Raw genomic sequence first — 19,804 nt, 5'->3', positions numbered from 1 at the left:
CGGAAAACTTAAATTTAAGTTTTCCTGTAGGAAATTGATTTATTAATCTTATTAAATTATGGATTCACAACGGAGGATCGTAGTTAACTAGTAATATTCAACCGAATATCAAAACTAGGAATATGACTCAGGTTGCTTACAAATAATACGTCAATATATTTACGGTATATTTTGAAATTTTGTAACGTAGTTTTGGTATATTTCCGAGGAACGGGCCGTATGTGTTTTATCGATAAGTCCACGGTCACACTGGTTGCATTGTTGTTGCTTTGGGGATTGTAAATAAACATATGTTTATAAATTATATGTTTATAGTATGCGTGAAATTAGCAAGATTTTAGCTTATTAATAAAATGTGACAGTTCTTTATTTGATGGACAATATCAACCACAACGTGTTCAGCTGCAATAAGTGGTAAAAAGCAATGCCTTGTTTCGTGTTAAGATAGCAAATACAAAAAGCTGTGAATTGAAGCAGGGGTGAAGGGTGGGATGGAGTGGAGGAACAAAAAAAACTACACAAAATTGTGTATTGGCCAAAGCTCCAGCTCCAGCAAGATGGAAAGAAGCCAAGACGACGGTCAGCAGGAGGGAAATCTTACTAGTTTTAGTAATAGCCCCCGCCAGCGGCAGCAACTGTTATTCTCACACATACATCGCAATGGCTCTCTGTCTCCGCTCTCACACACTTATACATACGCGCTCTGACAACGACACCGACGCGCGCCTCTTGCAAACTTTTTAAAGCGGACGCCAACGTTGTTTGGGGCCTCACATCTTTTCGGCGTGGAACGGTAAAGACCTGTAGAGCAGCGATTTCCGCCGCTCAGGATGAGGGCAAAAGCAACGCAAAGCAAAAATAGCAATATTCATTCAATCAAATAAATAACCAAGTGTGTGTCTGTGAATACTCGGCAACTACAGGAAGAGATCATTTGGCAAAAGAAAGAGAAGAAGCAGCAGCAGCAGCAAGACATACATACACACACACATACAGATGTAGATGTATGCAGATGCAAAGAAAAGTGCAAAGCGAAAGTTTAATTGTGGCAGCCAAGCATCATTTTCTCTAGCTCTCTCTCTGTCTCTATCGCGCGCGTGTTGGAAAAACTAACGGCACCCGACACATTCCAAGGAAAGAGTGAAACAGTGTCTGTGTGTTTTTTTTTGTGTGAAAAGATTTACAGTGATTTACAATAAATTGTTGTTAGGATATTGGCCAGATGTGTTTATTAAATGATTGCGCACACTGTATGTTATTATGGCCTTATTGAATAAACTGTTCTTTCCGTCGGCACCAGCAGCAGCAACAGTAGCGGCCGCAGCGGCACCCACGCACGCGTCAGCGCTGACCGCGTCTGCGTTCGCGTCCCAACAAACCGCAGCAGCGCTAATTAATAGCCAAACAACAACATCATTACCGGCAGCGTCGGCGTCACGTACAACTCACGCCTCCCCCGCCTCCACTCATGCCGCTGTCTCTGCTGGCAGCGGCAATAGTTCGTCGTCCGCAAAAGCTACAAAACAAACTTCGCGAAATTATCTAAGGTAAGTGTTTATCTGCCTATCTACATATGTATGTATGTATGTACCTCCTTGCCTTTGCATGCACACACAGGCCAAAATGAGTTTAGGAGCCTGTGTGTGTTTGTGTGTCATACCTAACACCCGGTATTAGTTCGTCGTCGATAAATGCGAACAACAAAAGGTGCAGCCGCAGTCATCACACGACAGCTGCAAATATCCACACACGCATACATGCATGCACACTCTGACAAAAAGGCGTTCTCATGATGCGTTTCACGCTTTCCTCTCTTGCTCCCTCTCCTGCTCCCTTCCTTGTACCTGCACTCAGTTGCTTCCTCTTCTCTTTGTTCGTACGCAAATTGGCAAGCGTAAACGGGGCCGATAACCCAACGAACATATTCGCTGTGCATTAGAGAGCGTCACGTAGGCCATGCAGCATTGATATTGATAGAGGAGACAGCGATACAGTGAACGCGTTCTAAGTGAGATAAGGGCTGGCCTTTACCCAAAAAACTAAATTATTCCCGTAATTGGTTCAGTATCTTGTGACTTTACTGTATATCCATAAGGAAAGCTCCCCACTACAAGCCTAGGCTTATACGCCACCCCCAGCAGTGCATTGGGTAGCAGTCATGGCAGGAACAGCAACAAAAACAGCAACTACACTGATAGCAATGTTCTATTCCCCCCGCCACCGCCCCCGCCCCCCGATTGAGCTGCGCGCGCAAACAACTGTGCCCCCCTTCGTTTTATTCTTCTCTCTCTTCGTTATCGCCTCGTGCGCGCCGTCTCACTCTCAACCTGATTCTCTTGCTCTCTTGCTCGCTCTGCTTGGTCTGTGGTCTGTGGGCGTTCGCTGATAGGTGAGCGGGAAGCGGTAGCGGATGGCGGCGGCGGCAACGTCAGGCGCAAATGTAAATAAAAGCGAATCACATGACTTGCTAATCGGCGCTCGCGGCCTGCTCTCGTGATTATTATGTCATACACATTGTTTTTGCTGCTCTTTCTCTTTCGCTCTCGCTGCTTCTACTGCTCTATCCCTTTCGCTCTCGCTGTGTTGGCTCTTGTGGGTTGCCGTTAATTCATTTCTTTATTATTTATGCTGCCTTTACAATGTTGATTTTTGACACTCGTGCGCGCGGGATGGGTACAAAGAGCATGTGTGTGTGTGGGTGGGCTGCTCTGATTGGGAACTCTAACTGGATCTAACAGCGGTGGGCGCCGGAGTGGGTGCACTGCAATTTTCATTTGCATACGAAACGCTGTCCCCTACATTTTCGTTTCGGCCATAATCTTTCGATCGACTTGATTAGCGCCCAGTTTAATGGGTCTGACCGATAACACGACGGCAGCGGGTGCCAGTAGGCAACAACAGCTCCATATATCTCTATATACTATATACATGTATAGGTATATATGTATGTATATATATATATATATAGGGTAATGGTGAAATTGTCAGATTCGAGTGGTTATTGACCAATACCCGCGGGGTGTATATACTTTTATGGCCGCGCCTGTCCATGCTTTTATGTGCCAGGCAGCATTCGAGCGCGCCATCACGTGATAGAAGCTTTTTCGCTCTGCTAATTAAGCGCGGGGTTTTTGCACTTTGAACACTTTAAAATAAAAATAACAGGAGAAACAAAAAAAAAAAAAAACAAAACCCCGTAAACCGTAGTGTTGACAGCTGGCTCGACCAACTCCCACACCTCACACCCTCTCATTCTCTTCCATCCTCCCTTCGGGCCGCTATCTTTGTAGTAGGTCAGGTTTTTTGACTCGCTGTAAACTAAATAAACGCTTACACACACACAAAACGATTATTAATAAAAATTAACTCCACTTGGCATTATTTACTGTTACTGTTTAACAGTCGCTGCCGCGCCCCACCCTCCCCCTCTGGGGTAATTTTCCATGACAGATGACTAAAAACCGCCTGAACCCCCACTTATCGTTCATATTTTTGCTTGGTCTGTGTGTTTCGTGGCCAAAAGAAGTGGTTTATAAATACTTTCCGTCTAAGAATAAAAGAGAGATAGAGATAGAGAGAGAAACACACACACACACACACACTAGAAGAAAAGCCAGAAAAATTAAATTCTGGAAATTTCTATACGATACTGTACTATAAGATACGAGACGATACGATACACCATACACACCATTCGTTCCATACGTTTTCAAGGTCTGGACACCTGAAGTGAATCAACCAAATGTCGCCGTGAATCATATGAACAACAGCACCACCAGATCGTGACCATGTTTAGACATTTGCTAGCCAGTTGGTCACATGACAAGAGAGCCATAAAAAAATTGTATTAAATTTTCGATATATGGGTAGCAAAAAAACAAAACCAGACGGAGGCGGGGGTCCATCATGTGCCTCAGAAGAAGGCAAGGCGCATTCGAAAATTCCTTAACCCAATTCGCAAGTCATTCCCCAGATATCCATCCACACACGGAGACATCGTACGGTCTGTCCAAAAATATACACATGTGAACGTACATATGTATGTATGTATATGTACACACCATATAGCAGCTATTAGCGGGCTGGTATTAATTCCCGATAAGTTCGGGGATTTCACGCAAAAAGACCATATCGAGCAAACAGCCGAACAGCACCTCCAGCTCCACCTCTATATACAAATTGTGATTTCATACACCCCGCGAATCGCGAATCGCAGATCGCAGATCGCAGATCGAAATCGCGAATCGCCAACTGGCTGCGAGCGGCTGTCTTGGCTTTCGTTTCGGATGATTCGATATTCGGCAGGAAATTAGCACCAAGGGTGGAAAACTTTGTGCCAACAGATTCCCATTGTGTGCGCATATGGGCTAAGAAAAGCCCTCCAAAGATCCGATGGCAGCTTCAGGCACGTGTGAAGCACTACACAAGATCCCTCTGATTGGCGATTAAATAAAGCGAACAAAGCGCTGATAGCTCCACAAATCACAATTCACAAATCACATATCACATATCAATCTCTTTCATCAACTGTCCAACTGGCAGCGACTGACCGACCGACCGACCGACTGACCGACCGACCGACTGAATGCCTGAATGAATGCCGCCGCCGCCTAGGAGTGAACCATTATTGATGATTCCACTTAGAGCCTTTTCGCCGGCTTAGTGTCATGCCAAATGAGTCGTAAATTAGAAATTCATTAATAGTGCTCGATAAGTGCCCGCAAATTGTTTGGCCAAACACTGCCCCTCCAGACATCAGACATCAATCAAAACGGTGCTCTCCACCGTGGAGTGGAGTGGAGTGGCGTGGGGTGGGGTGGCGTGGCATGGTGTGGTGTGGCGTGGAGTGGGGGACTGTCGCGGCACAGGTGTGAATCCATCGAACTTACATCGATCGTAACGATCGTAACGATATATATATGTTTATGTGATGTGATGTGATGTGGTGCCATCTTGTCTGGCCAAATAAATGTATCCAAAAATAGTATCATCCCCTGCCTCGTGCCCTCATCATTGAGTTATGAATAAAGAGAAGTCACACTAGAAGCCAGCCATCTGCTGTTGTTGTGTTCCGAGTATGGGCGCACGGCGGAGAGGAGGGGGCAAACAGAAATCAGCACATTTAAATGGCAACACAGTGAGTGGAGGCGCGGGTGTGCCGCGGGGCTGTGTGGGGGCTTGGGTTCATGTGTGAAGTCGCGTGGTCTGCCAAGTCATATGAGTGAGTCGTCGACGTCGGCGCTTATCCAGTTTTGTACCCTGTAAAGGTTGGGTATATGCTTTGCTGCACTACGGTCTGGGTAATGGGTATCTCCGCGGTATGCCCAGGCCGATTCCTATCCAGCGCTGCTTTGTCTGTTGCCGCTGCCGCCTCTGCCGCATCGTTGTTGTCACTCATTATCAGGTTGACAAAAATAAATAAAAATAAAATAGTCATACCTTTATTTTTTGTTGTTGTTGTTTTTTTTTTACTGCCGCCGCCTGATAATGAGCAAACAAACAAAGTAAGCGCCCGAAAGTACCCGCAAGTACAAAAGGCACGGTCGGAGCCCTAATTTAAGCCGAAAGATCTATTAACAGAAGCCATGCCCAGCCCCCCCGCCCACCTGCCCACCGACCACTGCTAAGCCAATTCCGAATATCTGCCATTCATTAGCTATATTTAAATTATCTGTACGGCTCGGGTTACTATTGTATTTGCCTTTGTCTTAGCTCCGGAAAACCAAAGCCAAAGCACTTGAAATTCATGGAAATATTATGAGATTTGAGTCAACAATTGTGTAAATAAATGCCACTGGATGTATGACTGTTATTGTTTTTTTTTTGTATTAAGTTTCCGAAACAGAAACTGAACAGATCGTTCAGATAGTAGTAGCCCATACTCTCGGGGGTCAACAATTTGTGATCCGTACTTCAGTCGCAGACCTCGAGGTCTACATATGTATATGTATTATGAAAAAGCTAACAAAGAACTCGGATTCTGCTTTATCTTCAAGGGCTTTCGCTCTCTCTCTCTCGCTCTTTGTTTCATTAATCATTTAATGCTCTTGGCTTTGGTTTGCTTTGCTCTTTGCTCAATGGAAACAGTTTTAATTGATCCCTCAAGCCCGCAATCTTTTCATTAACATTTCTATATACGAGTATTTCCTTGAAAGTGACGGAAGTTTCTCTATTTTCTACTCGTCTCTGCTGCTGATGATGAGGATGATGATACATTGTTGGATTAAGGTGAAACACAAAAAGATCGACTAGATGTCGTCATCTGTGTACCAAAGATGATTCCGTACTAAAAAATGGATGTTGATCCGTGATCTCACATCGCTTTCAGGGGCTCCCAGCACTTGAGTCACTATCTGTTATTCTGCTGTGCGTGTGTGTGTGTGTTTGCCAGGTGTCACAAGTGCCCCGCAGAACGCCCACACATGGCACTGCCTCCGCCTCCGCCTCTGGTGGGGGGGCATTCATTGATTGATTGGGCCGCCGCCCTCCTCCAGACCTCGATCGGTTGTCAACGTTGTTGCCGTCTGGTGAGGTCTGTTTGCATTGGTCTCAAGTGACAATGAAAATCACTCGATATTTTTGTCGTCATTTGCTCATTAGTATTGTGAGCAACATACGGAGACGGGCACTGGGCTCTGGGGCTCTGGTGTGTGCTCCGGCCGTCGTCCGTCCGTCTGTTTGCATGGCTGATAAATATCTTATGTTGCGCCTGGCCCACCACTCCCCCCCCCTCCCTCTATTCGCACAGCCAGAGGAAGCGGATTTTGCCGAATTGCCTTGAACTTGACATTCATTATTTGCACACACTTCCCTGCCCAGGTGGCAGTGGGGGTGAAGGTGAAGGTGAAGGTCGTTGCTCGCACACTGGACAACAATTGAGGGATATACGAGAGTAGACTTACATATAATATAAGACCATATATATATATATATAGTATATAGTATATAACTGTTTATAATAGGCCGTTGATAATGATAGACAATTTGTTGGGCAGCTGCTGCGCCCCTTGTTATTCCCCCCATTTGTACATTTCCATTTCCATTGTCGTTGTCGCTGTCGTCGTCGTCGTCGTCGTCGCCAACGTCTCCCAGCGTCACCAAAGTCTCCAAACGTCGCCATCGTCGCCATCGTGGTTGTTGGTTGGGTTGGGTCATGTGACTTGTTGAATGGAGCAACTGGTTGTTGCTTTTGTTGCTTTTGCTGCTGCTGCTGCTGCTGTGGTTTTCGCTTTGCTTTGCTTTACTGTGCCTGTGCTTTGTTGTCGTCGCTTTGGAAATCTGTGCTTTGCTTTTATTTGCCACGCTCTCTTTCACTCACTCACACAGGCAGACAGACGGATAGACAGACAGACAGACAGACGGAGCGAGCTAAAGACAGAGGAAGACAGACAAAGAGGACAGAGAGAGGGAGAAAACAGAGACAGACACGCTCTGTAAAGTCATTAACAGTTGTTGATTTGATTAGAATAATTGTTGGTTCCTCCACCTCCCCCCCCTCCGGCCCCTCTCTTCCGGCGACCAGTAGCCGACACGTGTAGACAGAACAGGGAACAGGGAAGCTTCTGCATGCCGAATTTGCAGACTCCAATGTGCAGTGATTCGCTTCAGAGGAGCTCGACTGTGCCGCACCACACCACACCACACTCCAACTATTGATGGATGTGTGTGGGGCAAAAGTTTGAAACACATTTCGCTTATCGTCTGTGGCGTTCCACGGCTTCGTTGCCGTTCCGGTTTGGTGTAGTTTTCCCATATCAATCATTGGCGTCGCGTCTCTCTTGAGGCATGGAAAATCCAAGGGCTAATCAAAGCATAATCCCACCCAAAGCCCGATAACAATTGTCACCCACTCGAATGCCACTTGGCCCTGCTTCGGATACTGGCCCGTCCCACCCCACCACCTACTTTATAAATATACGCGATCAAATCAATCAAAATACAGTCCGCAAGGAGAGCGAGAGAGAGAGAGCGCAGAGCAGCCGAGTGTCTTCAACTGCAAGGTGTCTTTAGGTGGGGGTGAGGCATGGTCAAAGGCTACTCTCTGAAGAGAGCACAAAGAAAGCCAAAGAAATGTAGGCCACTTGCCGCACTCCACCTTGCACAAGAACACCTTGCTTCAAGTGCTGGCCGCAGCATACCCACACACTACCACACACACACACACCCGCACACTGGCTCTCACTCATTATGTATGCATGTATGTGCATGTGTACTCTTGAGGTCTGCATGTATTTGCTTAATTTTTGTTTGGCTGTTGGCTTGCTTTTGTTTTTGCTTGCGTAGCTGAAAAAAGCATGTGATCCAAGTGAATGCCGCTGATCCCCCCTGGGGGGAGGGGGGAGGGACCATCCCATCGGTGGCGGTGGCCCCCAGCGAAAGAAAATAATGAAAATAAAAGCAACGAAAGAATAGAATAAACAGTGCCTGCCTGCCTGCCTGCCTGCCTGCCCTGGCCTCTGTCTCTGTTTCTCTCTCTGTCTCTGTCTCTGTCTCTTTTGCTGTCTCTGTCTCTGCTTAGCGGACGTCCGATAATTGCTTTCGCGCAGATCTCTTTTGTGTTGGCTTGGCTTTTTCTCTTGGCCAGGTCAGGCTCCGCTTCGCCCCCGCCCCTCCTCCTCCTCCCCTACCACCGACTAGCAGCTTTGAACCTTGGCTTCGAGAGCAGCAGAAGCGCAGAAGGGTATTTGGCCTTCGATCTAATGTGGCCGAACGTCTGTCTCTCAACGAATCCATCAAACAGTCATTCATCGCTGTCTTCTTTTCTGGCCGAATACTTGTGTTCCTTTCTCTTTGTTTTCCCTCCATTGCTGGTGTTGTTGTTTTTTTTTTTTGTTAAACAAAATATTAACACATCCGTCTTTGACAAGCAACAAATGGCCGGCCGACGATGGAGCACATGATGCTCGTTCGACTTTGACTCTGTTTTCGGTTCGGCTCGGCTCTCGGATTTGATTCAGTCGTGTGCGCACCCAGCTGGACGGATCCGACGGCCGGTGACCGAGCGAGTCATGTGAGCAGCGCCAGCAGCGGCAGCAGCGCGCTCCAAATTGGATGCCCCATGCCCCATCCATCCAACGCTCGGTTAAACGACGAAGGCGGCCGCCTAGTTTAGGATCGTTGCTCGTACTATCTATCTATCTATCTATCTAACTATCTAGCGCTCTATGGTGTGTGCGAGTGTGCATAGTATGAGTGGTGGTATATCATATGTATATCGATTGGGCAGGCCATGGGGCAAGGTGCGGGACAGAGTAGGGCAGGTTTTATTATAATGCATATGCGAGTGCCCCCCGTAATCAGTCTCTGTCTCTCTCTGCCCGCCGCCGTACAAGCCTCAGCACGGGACCTCTGACGAATTCCCGATTCCCGATCCGACTACCGAGTCCGAGACGTTGTCGCCATCGCCAATGCCATTCCAGTGACAACCGTCACTGTCACTGCTGTGGCGAAACGCCTTGAACTTCATTTGTTGACTAGCATCGCAGCTATAAAGATATCAGCCCAGGCGTCGGTCCGTCCGTCCAAACAGAACGGAGCAGAACCTAATCCGTGAACACTGAACTGTCTGCACCTGCACCTTCACCGGCAACTGCAATTGTAGCTGGAAGCTGTAACGGGACACTGGAATCACTCCTTGCCGCATGCCTACGCCGCCTTTCAAATACAAGTAAACCACCCCAGACAGTCAGAAAGCCATCCAGTCTAGCCTGAGCCTAATTGGCCTCAATCCTCAAAGAAACAGGCCGACCCCGACAACCGTCCAGCGGTCTTTTAGTCGTGAATTTATATCCAGTTCGGTGGTGCACACTCGTGACTTCAAACCAACACAGAAAGCAGCCGCGGACAGAGCCGGACACGGCCGGACACGGCCAGACACCAATGGACACCGCCGTCCCGCCCAAACGATACCGCACCCTACCTTATACCGTTCCATGGGTAATCTCTCTCGGTGCGTACGGTGGTGCCGTACCGGCTTCCAGTCAAAGCAACGTTCAACGTTGGCCCCCACCATCTTATCGGCTGGGGAGGCTATAAAACATTTATGAAGCTCTAAAACATGTTGGGCCCCCAAATTCCCCGTCTGCCCCCTCTGCCCCTTGCCCCTGCCTCTCCTTCTCCGTCCCTACTCCAGTGTCGAAGAAACTATCATCGACATATTGAGCTAATTGTTAATTATAGCGCTAATTTCTGGAGAGGCAGAGGCAGCGGCAGAGTCAGAGGCGCCTTAGCGCTACTTAGACAAGCCATTTATAAACCCACTAAAAATAAATCAGCTCAAATTCCGTTGAAGGAGAAGCAACTGCTCGAACAGGTGCGTGGCATATCTGGGAATGGTAGTGATGGATTCTCTTGTACTACACCCAATTCCTGGACAGGATTTGTACACATGTACTTGTCAGTGCATGCCCGTGGCCAGGTCCAAATGAAGTCGCTTTGGGGCATGAGTAATCCACGTGTCACGTGCCAAAATACTTGCCTCGCTATATATAGAGCATCGTCTCGCATTTGCCATTTAATCGAAATGAACAATCAACAGAGAGGGAGAGAGGGAGAAGGAGAGGGAGAGGGAGAGAGACACAGCAAGTACACGAGAAAGAGAGAGATAGAGAGAGGGGGACATTGAAAGATGTGCGCATTATAATAGATCTCGTCATTGCGACACCCAAGCGTCTATGGGGGTGGACCCTCGAGGGGAACTCTTAAGATGGTCAACGGTTGTCGATAGTGGCCATTGAGGTGTGGGGAGGGGGGGGGCCTCCCAAAAAGTAATCAGAGCCGTCAGTGTGACTCGTGATTACAAAGAAATACCGCCAGAGGCATGCGTATAACTATTGTTAACCGATTTTTTTATGAATGAGCATGATTGTACAATTTTCAGTCACTTTGGGAAACAAATATGTTTTGTGCCTCTATTAAATCGATATTTTGTCCCCCTATTTGCAGTCGATTCCCCTTCGAGGGCAGCCAAGTGCGTGTGCTGCTCTATAAAGAGGATGACACTCGTCGCCTGCTCTTCGATTCCAATGCCCTGCAGAAGGTGACGCACAAGGAGGCCTCAACGTCCGTCCCCTCGTCGGCCACTGGGAAATTCGTGAAGAATGAAAAGTACACATCGCTGCAAAACGGCAAGATCCAGGCCAAGGCACATTCCAGCAGCAATGGCAGCAACTTTATCGATGTGTGCCCCGAGTACGGCTACAAGGTGAGTCACACACACACACTCCGGCCAAGAGAATCCCGATCGTAATGAGAATCCCTTTGCAGCACAATCGCCCCTCGGGAGCGGATATCACGCCACTGGGCGAGATGGTCTTTGGCTCGCTGCCGATGTCCTTCTGTGGAACCGCTCTCAAGGTGCACTGGCTGCCGGAACCGGCGCGAATCCTGTGCTCGCAGGTGTACCTGACGCCCACGAGCAGCAGCAGCATCGGTGGAGCAGGCCACTCGCCCTACTCGACGCTCTCGATGAACAGCCTGGCCACGCCCCGCAGCTCCATTTGCAGCGAGCACGGCTCCATGGATGGCCTCTCGATGAACTCCTTCTCCATGCCCTTCAGCGTGTGCGTGGGTCGCCAGATGAGCCTGACGCCGCCCCTCGATGTGCCTGCCCCGGACCAGCAGTCGCTGTCGACAGTCCATTCGAGCGATTCGAGCGGCCCGCGGTACTCCTCGACGTACAGCAATGCCACGGACTCGGGCTACTCGGCCAGCGGCAGTGGGAGTGGGAGTGGTGCGGGTGGTCCCTATTCGAGCGGAGATCAGTGGTCGTATCAGTATTCCACACGCAGCAGCTTGGGCAGCGTGATGTCCGACCAGTCGGATGCCATGCGAAAGCTGAGCATGGACTCGGCCTTCTCGGCCAGCTCCCCGCACCTGGAGGAGTTTGCCAGCGACGGCTGCCTGCAGCGACGAATCTCGCGCAACCTGCGCACCTCCTTCGAGAACGAGCATTCCAGGAACGACTTTATCGGCTTCCTCAGCGACAACTACACGCAGGCCAATGGCGGCAGCTCGAGCCAGGGATCGGGCAATGGCGGGGCCGGTGGCAGCGAAGGCGGTGGCATGGCTCCACCGCAGTACAGGCGCGCCAGCTACTGTGCGAACGAGTCGCGTAGCAATCCCGAGATGGGACGTCGGCAGGCCAATCTGAGGCGTCGGGCCAAGCTGGGACTGGCCGTGTGCATCACCATGAGCGAGTCCTTCGAGGAGGAGATGGAGCTCTTCTGCAGCGAGCACATTGCCCTGCTCGAGTCCATGCTGAGTCGTCTCAGGGCCAGCACAGAGCACGCCTACATCAATCACAAGAACTTTTTGCAGGTAAGCCATCACCAGCATTGAAAGCCATTGAAATGCGTCTAAATAGCAGTCTCTCTCCTCCCACAGATCATGTTCCAGGCCTGGCAGGATACACAGCAGTGGTTCAACGATCTCTTCACGGCGCCACGCATCAAGACCCCTGTCTGGCTGAGCATCACCACCAGCGGCAGCAAGTACTCCAAGACTGTGGCCGAACGCTTCATTAAGGAACTCTGTGATTTGCTGTCCTTTGCCGATACCAAGGATTCCAATTTGTAAGAGCACTCCATTCCCTTTCTGAGGATGTACTAATCGCTCTTGTTTGTGCAGCTTCATCAGCACAATGTTGACGGGGATTCTCACCTACCATCTGGGCTGGGTGGCCACCGTTTCAGCCTTCAACAGTTCAGGCTCAAGGCGATCGGACGCCTCTGCGGCCTCCGCAGCCATTGAACAGAGGGCCAAGCTCCTGCAGGTGGCCCAGAAGCACCCTTACAACGCCCTGTGGGCGCAGCTGGGGGACTTGTATGGGGCCATTGGGATGCCCCCGAAGCTGGTGCGCACCATCATCTATGGAGCGGAGAAGCTGTGGGTGGAGAAGCTCCTCAATGTCCTCACGTACTTTATACGCTGCAGCGAGGTGCGTCGCACGGCCAAGCGGGAGGACTTTAACAAGCAGCTGATCAACGATCTGGTCAACCAGAGCCAGAACCACCATCAGAGCCAGGAGCGGCACAAGAGTCCACCCTCGCAGCTGCGCCGTGCGGGCGGTCTGAGCCGAGTGGCCACCTGCAAACAGAATCTGAATGCCATTGCGGACGATGTGGATGATGGGGGGGAGGTGCTGCTCGACTGCTGCGGAGACGAGGATGAGGACGAGAGGGATCTGGGGCTTGAAGATCAGGCAGATCAGGACGGCATGCAGACGCTGAAAAAGAACGAGATACCCACTGTCCTGGCCTTCCGCGACTCCCATTTTGTGCAGCAGGAGCTGCGTATTGGCAACTATTTGATGGACACGGGCATCGACAAAAAGACGCTGCTGGCCCGACAGGCGCAGCAGTACTTTCGCACCGGCAAGGATGGCCGGATACGTCTGACGGTAACCACGCCCGACAATGTGGAGCTGTGCATGGAGGATGAGTCAAACGGATCGGGATCGGGATCCGTTGGCACAGGCGGCGGCAGCATCGATGATGGGGCCATCGAAGCCATCGAGTTCGACGATGCCACGGAAACACCACCAGCTACAGCCACAGCCACAGCCAAGAAGAACTTCTTGTGGAACATGGTGCCCATGGCGGCGGTTGTGAAGGATGGTCTGAGCCTTGATCTGGCCAAGCTTCAGCAGGGCATTAAGATCATGAACCGAAAGCTGGAGCGGCGCTGCAGCAGCTACTCCGTCGAGGGAAATCCAGATGCCATCGAAAAACGGGGAGCCCTGGACGCGGGCGACTTTGAGCCGCTCACCCACGAGAGGCGCGCCTCGCATCTGTCGTTGTCGGCCCTCATCACGCAGAATAGCATGGGGAAGAGCGATCGCATGACGTGGGGCATTGAGCCCATAAAGGAGAACGTCAGCCTGGAGGAGCAGATCCACTTCGATCACTGCCACAAGCTGATCGAGCGGGAGCATGGCATCTGCAGGCAGACCGGCGCGGATAATGGCAATGGTGTGGTCTTCGTCCTGGGCGACAACGAGCCGCTGATCAATCTCAAGAAGAGCAACGAAGATCTCACCGACGACGCAAAGCAGGCCCCCGCCACGCTCATGCTGTGTGCCCAGCATCAGCGCACCCACGACGTGGCCAGCATGGCCAAGAAGCACTCGGGCATGAAGTTCAACTTTGAGCAGTATCCCCAGATAGCCACCAACTACATGAAGAGCAAGAACCTGGTGCTGTCCAACAACTACGATCTGCTAATGGACAAGGCCACCAAGCTAGAGGCGAGTGAGGCTGCCCTCAAGTCGAGCGACAGCAGCGTGACACTCCATCAGCATCCTGAGCTGGCGGCCAGCAGCAGCTCAATCGGACCCAGTCCCAACTCCAATCCCAGCGCAACGCCGGCAGTGGGCAGCGAGCGGTGCATTGTCTGCAGCAGCGGTGGGATGATGAGCTCCTCGGCGACCTACCAGACGCCATCCAATGCCACCGAACTGGAGTTTGAGACGGATGAGGTGCATTGCTATAATCAGAATCAGAATCAGAGCAGCAGAACCCTGCAGCCGGTCAACTCTGCTGCCTCCATAGATACCCTCAAGTCCGCACCAGAACCTCCCCAGCCAGCGGTGGTAACGCAGACGGGATTCACGCGAAAACAGCAGCCCAAGCGGGTGCCCTCGGGTCGCAGCTCCGTCTCCTCGGTGGCCGCGAAGTGCGCGGCCGTGAATGTGTCCCAGCAGCTGTTGAAGCTACCCGTGCCTGGCATCAAGGAACTGCCGCAGGACGATGAGCCGCCGGGCGATCAGCTGCGAGCGGGTTTCATTCCCTCGCTGATGCTGAGCGTCAGCGATCACTATGTCTCCGACATGGTGCTGCAGGTGAGAAAACCTCTTTGAAGGTTACAAATTGTAACAATTCTAACCCAAGCTTTGTTCTCATCTCCGCAGGGGACGTGTGCACCGCCAAATAAGTGGGAAATGCATCTGCGCGAGGACCTGGCACTGGCTGCACGCTCGGCCTCACTCATCTCACAGCCGGCGGAGAATATTGCCATTGTGGCGGACATGGACAAGTGGGATGTGCGCCTGATCTCGTCGCAGGCCCAGCAGTTTCCCTATGCCGGAGGCCAGAGCTCGCCCGTGGGCATGTCGCAGCTAGTTTCGAGCATGCTGGAAACCGTTCAGGCCATGCACGCTGGCGGCATACCCGCCTATGAGGTAGACAAATCACTAACCAGACTCTGTCGTAATCTTTACTTAAATGGATTTTGTATTTAATTTGTAGTGCCTGTCGTTTCTGGAGTCGAAGCTGCAGGAAATCTATCTACAGTCGGAGACGTTGGCCGCCTTTCTGCTCGAGACGGATCCATGTCGGTTGAGTGACATTACCACGCCGCTGCAGCTCTCCGAGAACGATGTGCCGCTTCTGCTCTCGATTGCCTACATACACACGCCCAAGATCAGTCGCAAGTGCGGCATCAGCTTCAGATGACAGACGCCGATCCGCTGCTGACGAAAGGAAAGGACAGTACAGGATAGGATAGGAACAGGATAGGAATATGAATAGGAATAGGAAGAGAAAGAGAAAGAGGACAGGAGATGTGCCCAGCATTGCCAATCACTGCATTCATTTGCATTCATCTCATGCATCATCCAAAGCGAAACAAGCAAATACTCCAGCGAATTTTCATTTCACTGATTTTGTGATATATTTATGTAGACGTGTATGAATCTAGCGCTTAGCCATAGCCAATAGCCTCTTAGCCGTAGCCCTCACTCGATTCAGTCGACTCCCCCGCTCGCGCACCCTTCGACGGGGGACGGACATTCATTTAAATTTATCACATCCACTCGTCGTCGGTCACATGAACATGAAGAAGTATTGTAAATTATTTGATTTAGATTTAGTAGCGGTCGGGTCTGATTGCGTGTGCGTTGTTCGGCTTAGCAGCACTACAAAGCACGCTGCTATCGGATCGATTGATCGCCAATACAACATATCGCATGCCCTGCCCCCGCCCCGTACTTTAGTGTTTGATTTAGATTTAATAATTTATGACAGCAATATCATAATCGTAAGATTTATTTGTACACTGCTACAATATGCCACGGATATGAGCGGAACGAAAAGCAGCTACTGAAGTAATTTAATTTTAGTATGCAATTCGCAGAAATTAACCAAAACGAAATCAAGCAATGAACCAATCTATGTATGTATGTATCTGAACAAATTACAGACATTTATAATGGAAAGAAATCTCTCTTGTTTGAATGGGGGAGGTTTGTTTGCTGCCGGGAGGTGCGGTTGGCAAGGGTTGGCATTAGCTGGCTGCTATGGAATGCTGGCCGCCATGTCATCATCAAAGTTTCTTGCTATGAAACCAAAGAAAATGATTGATTTCACAAAAAACGTAACTGAGATGTAGTACTATAGGTTGCTTCCCGCTCTGGGCGTGGTGTACCTTTTCTTTGCCAGGAGAGTTATGACAATCGATTAGCATCAGAAAGAAGGACATACACTTTAGCACGATTTTTGCCAGAATCATGATGGATACAATTTTAAATTTACAAAAAATCGAGCAGCAACAACTCTTGTTTTTTTTCTCCGTTATTTGAGGCACGATGCGGACGTGCGACGTCTTCCTGGGCTCGGAATAGCTTCCTTGATCTAATGCATTCCTTATCAAGGACCAAGGATCAAGGATATTTTCTACAGACAAATATATCTTGTTTTCTGCCATGGCCCGCTGTGATCTGAAAAATGTCTTTGATCCTTCGGAAAGGACTACAACAGCCCCAACCATACATATTTAATTTTCTCGGCTATTTGTGGGCCGATCTGGGCGTGCGATGATATCCAGTGATCGACAAAATGTCTCTGATTTAATGGAGTAATTATCATGGATCAAGGACCTTTTCCCTAATCAAAAACATTTTGTAGTTTCCGCTATTTGTGAACCGATCTGGGCGTACCACGCCTTTCTGTAATCGGAATAGTTCCCCCAATACAGAATACAGCAAGGATGATATTTCAATAGTTTTATTCATCGAAACTTAGCTTAGTACAAGTAAATAAACAATAAACAAGTGGAAAACATTTATATTTACTATCTAAATGTATAGGCGTTTATATCCCTAAACCTAACACCAACGAGATCCTCCCTTGGTTGCCATAGTCAAAGTCCTTGTTGTCGATGGCCAGGTCGACGGATGAAGACGGCTTGTTGGGTTCGGATTTTGTAGGGGTGGGATAGGACTCGGTCTGTCTCGAAAACGCCTCGTTAATTCTTGGATAGGACTCCGTTTGGCGGGGGAAATCGGATGCAGCTCGGTTTGAGGTAAATCCTAGGGTACATAAGTCCTCTGTGAAAGAAGATATATTTTAAAATAAGTCCACAATTATATACTGAATCACTTACGCGTTTTGAAGCTGTAGCCCATCATGGCATCCAGAAAGGTTGCAGATTTCGCCTCGTGCACCTCCCTCTAGTATGGAAGAACCAGACCTGCTTAGTAGTATTGGCTTGAGTATGCCTGCAAGGAGCCCAAGGACCCCTGCACCCTTCGTGGCTGATCTCCACCGGACCAACTATGGCAATAATGAGTCAATCTGTTAGGCTCTTCGCTAGGACAATGCGTGGCCAGCTGGGATGCGATTTGAGTTTTTCCAGGGGAAAGGATCCCCTTTCCCATCAGACGGTTGATAGATTTTTTCCTATTTCATGTATGATTTTGTAATTTTTTCTTTTGTGTTATTATTTAAGATACAAAATAAGTAAGTTAAGGATTATTTTGATTCCGTTGTCGAATATTAAAATAAATAAATAAATACTGATACATATGTTTGATTGGGAAAAATATCCTGGATCCTTGATAAGGGCTCCATTCAGTCGGGTACATTTTTTCGATCAGTCTGCTGTTGTTGTTAATTGTTCTACATCTAAAATTAGAAAAAAACAAATGTTCTCCAACGACCAAAATGGCCGATTTTGTCATTTTATCTTTGGTTATATCTCGACTATTTATAGACCGATCGGGGTGCGGCATGTCTTTCCGTGCTCGGGAGAGTCCTGCCAATCGACTGCCGTTGGAAAAAAGGACATCCATTTTTTCACGATTTTCGCAAAAAATCATGATAGTTACACATTAAATTTGCCAAAAATCGGGCTCATTTTCGAAGTCGAGATTTTGATGCCGATCGACAGTCTGGATCCCCACGATCGTGGGAGACTAGGTCCTTCACCGATCTGACCCTATTTATCTGAGATATAGCGTTTCGCAGATTGGCATATCATTAAAATACTGGTTTCTTCTGCACGCTATATCTCTGCAATACGGCAGCCGATCGGGGTGCGGCATGTCTTTCCGTGCTCGGGAGAGTCCTGCCAATCGACAGTCAGGATCCCCACGATTCTGCGAGACTAGGTCCTTCACCGATCTGGCCCTATTTGTCGGAGATATAGCGTTTCGAAGATTGGCATATCATTAAAATACTGGTTTCTTTTGCACGCTATATCTCTGCAATACGGCAGCCGATCGGGGTTCGGCCCCTCTTTCCGTGCTCGGGAGAGTCCTGCCAATCGACTGCCGTTGGAAAAAAGGACATCCATTTTTTCACGATTTTCGCAAAAAATCATGATGGTTACATCATTAAATTTGCCAAAAATCGGGCTCATTTTCGAAGTCGAGATTTTGATGCCGATCGACAGTCTGGATCCCCACGATCGTGGGAAACTGGGTCCTTCACCGATCTGGCCCTATTTGTCGGAGATATAGCGTTTCGAAGATTGGCATATCATTAAAATACTGGTTTCTTCTGCACGCTATATCTCTGAAATACGGCAGCCCATCGGGGTGCGGCCCCTCTTTCCGTGCTCGGGAGAGTCTCGCCGATCGACAGCCTGGATCCCCACGATCCTGGGAGACTAGGTCCTTCACCGATCTGGCCCTATTTGTCGGAGATATAGCGTTTCGAAGATTGGCATATAATTAAAATACTGGTTTCTTCTGCACGCTATATCTCTGCAATACGGCAGCCGATCGGGGTGCGGCCCCTCTTTCCGTGCTCGGGAGAGTCTCGCCGATCGACAGTCTGGATCCCCACGATCGTGGGAAACTGGGTCCTTCACCGATCTGGCCCTATTTGTCGGAGATATAGCGTTTCGAAGATTGGCATATCATTAAAATACTGGTTTCTTCTGCACGCTATATCTCTGAAATACGGCAGCCGATCGGGGTGCGGCGCCTCTTTCCGTGCTCGGGAGAGTCTCGCCGATCGACAGTCTGGATCCCCACGATTCTGGGAGACTAGGTCCTTCACCGATCTGGCCCTATTTGTCGGAGATATAGCGTTTCGAAGAATGGAATCTAATTAAAATACTGGTTTCTTCTGCACGCTATATCTCTGCAATACGGAAGCCGATCGGGGTGCGGCCTCTCTTTCCGTGCTCGGGAGAGTCTCGCCGATCGACAGTCTGGATCCCCACGATCGTGGGAAACTGGGTCCTTCACCGATCTGGCCCTATTTGTCGGAGATATAGCGTTTCGAAGATTGGCATATCATTAAAATACTGGTTTCTTCTGCACGCTATATCTCTGAAATACGGCAGCCGATCGGGGTGCGGCGCCTCTTTCCGTGCTCGGGAGAGTCTCGCCGATCGACAGTCTGGATCCCCACGATCCTGGGAGACTAGGTCCCTCACCGATCTGGCCCTATTTGTCGGAGATACAGCGTTTCGAAGATTGGCATATCATTAAAATACTGGTTTCTTCTGCACGCTATATCTCTGAAATACGGCAGCCCATCGGGGTGCGGCCCCTCTTTCCGTGCTCGAGAGAGTCCTG

At 49.4% G+C, this 19,804-nt stretch overlaps 1 protein-coding gene across 2 annotated transcripts; it reads left to right on the top strand.

Moving 5' to 3' along the window:
• The first annotated feature begins 396 nt into the window (after positions 1–396).
• LOC6600542 (folliculin-interacting protein 1) lies at positions 397–16,217 on the top strand. Of its 2 annotated transcripts, none has more exons than XM_026991888.1 (7): positions 397–1,547; positions 10,945–11,203; positions 11,266–12,318; positions 12,385–12,572; positions 12,628–14,839; positions 14,909–15,178; positions 15,246–16,217. In XM_026991888.1, the coding sequence occupies exons 1-7, from the start codon at positions 1,261–1,263 to the stop codon at positions 15,450–15,452; spliced, it is 4,476 nt and encodes a 1,491-aa protein (XP_026847689.1). In that variant the 5' UTR covers positions 397–1,260; the 3' UTR covers positions 15,453–16,217. The 2 variants fall into 2 exon arrangements, with proteins under 2 accessions (XP_026847689.1, XP_026847690.1); XM_026991889.1 differs by lacking the exon at positions 397–1,547 and adding an exon at positions 9,642–9,667.
• The last annotated feature ends 3,587 nt before the right edge of the window (positions 16,218–19,804 follow it).

This window comes from Drosophila persimilis, unplaced genomic scaffold (assembly GCF_003286085.1).
Source record: "Drosophila persimilis strain 14011-0111.01,24,50 unplaced genomic scaffold, DperRS2 tig00000686-arrow-arrow-pilon, whole genome shotgun sequence".
Lineage (NCBI taxonomy): Eukaryota > Metazoa > Arthropoda > Insecta > Diptera > Drosophilidae > Drosophila > Drosophila persimilis.
The sequence above is the reverse complement of the archived record's forward strand: the minus strand, read 5'-3'. Positions and strand labels throughout refer to the sequence as shown.

Coding starts and splice junctions, on each gene's coding strand:
- LOC6600542 (XM_026991888.1), top strand. CDS start 1,261: ATGGCCTTATTGAATAAACTGTTCTTTCCGTCGGCACCAGCAGCAGCA. Junction 11,204..11,265: donor GCCCCGAGTACGGCTACAAG/GTGAGTCACACA, acceptor ATCCCTTTGCAG/CACAATCGCCCCTCGGGAGC. Junction 12,573..12,627: donor GATACCAAGGATTCCAATTT/GTAAGAGCACTC, acceptor TTGTTTGTGCAG/CTTCATCAGCACAATGTTGA.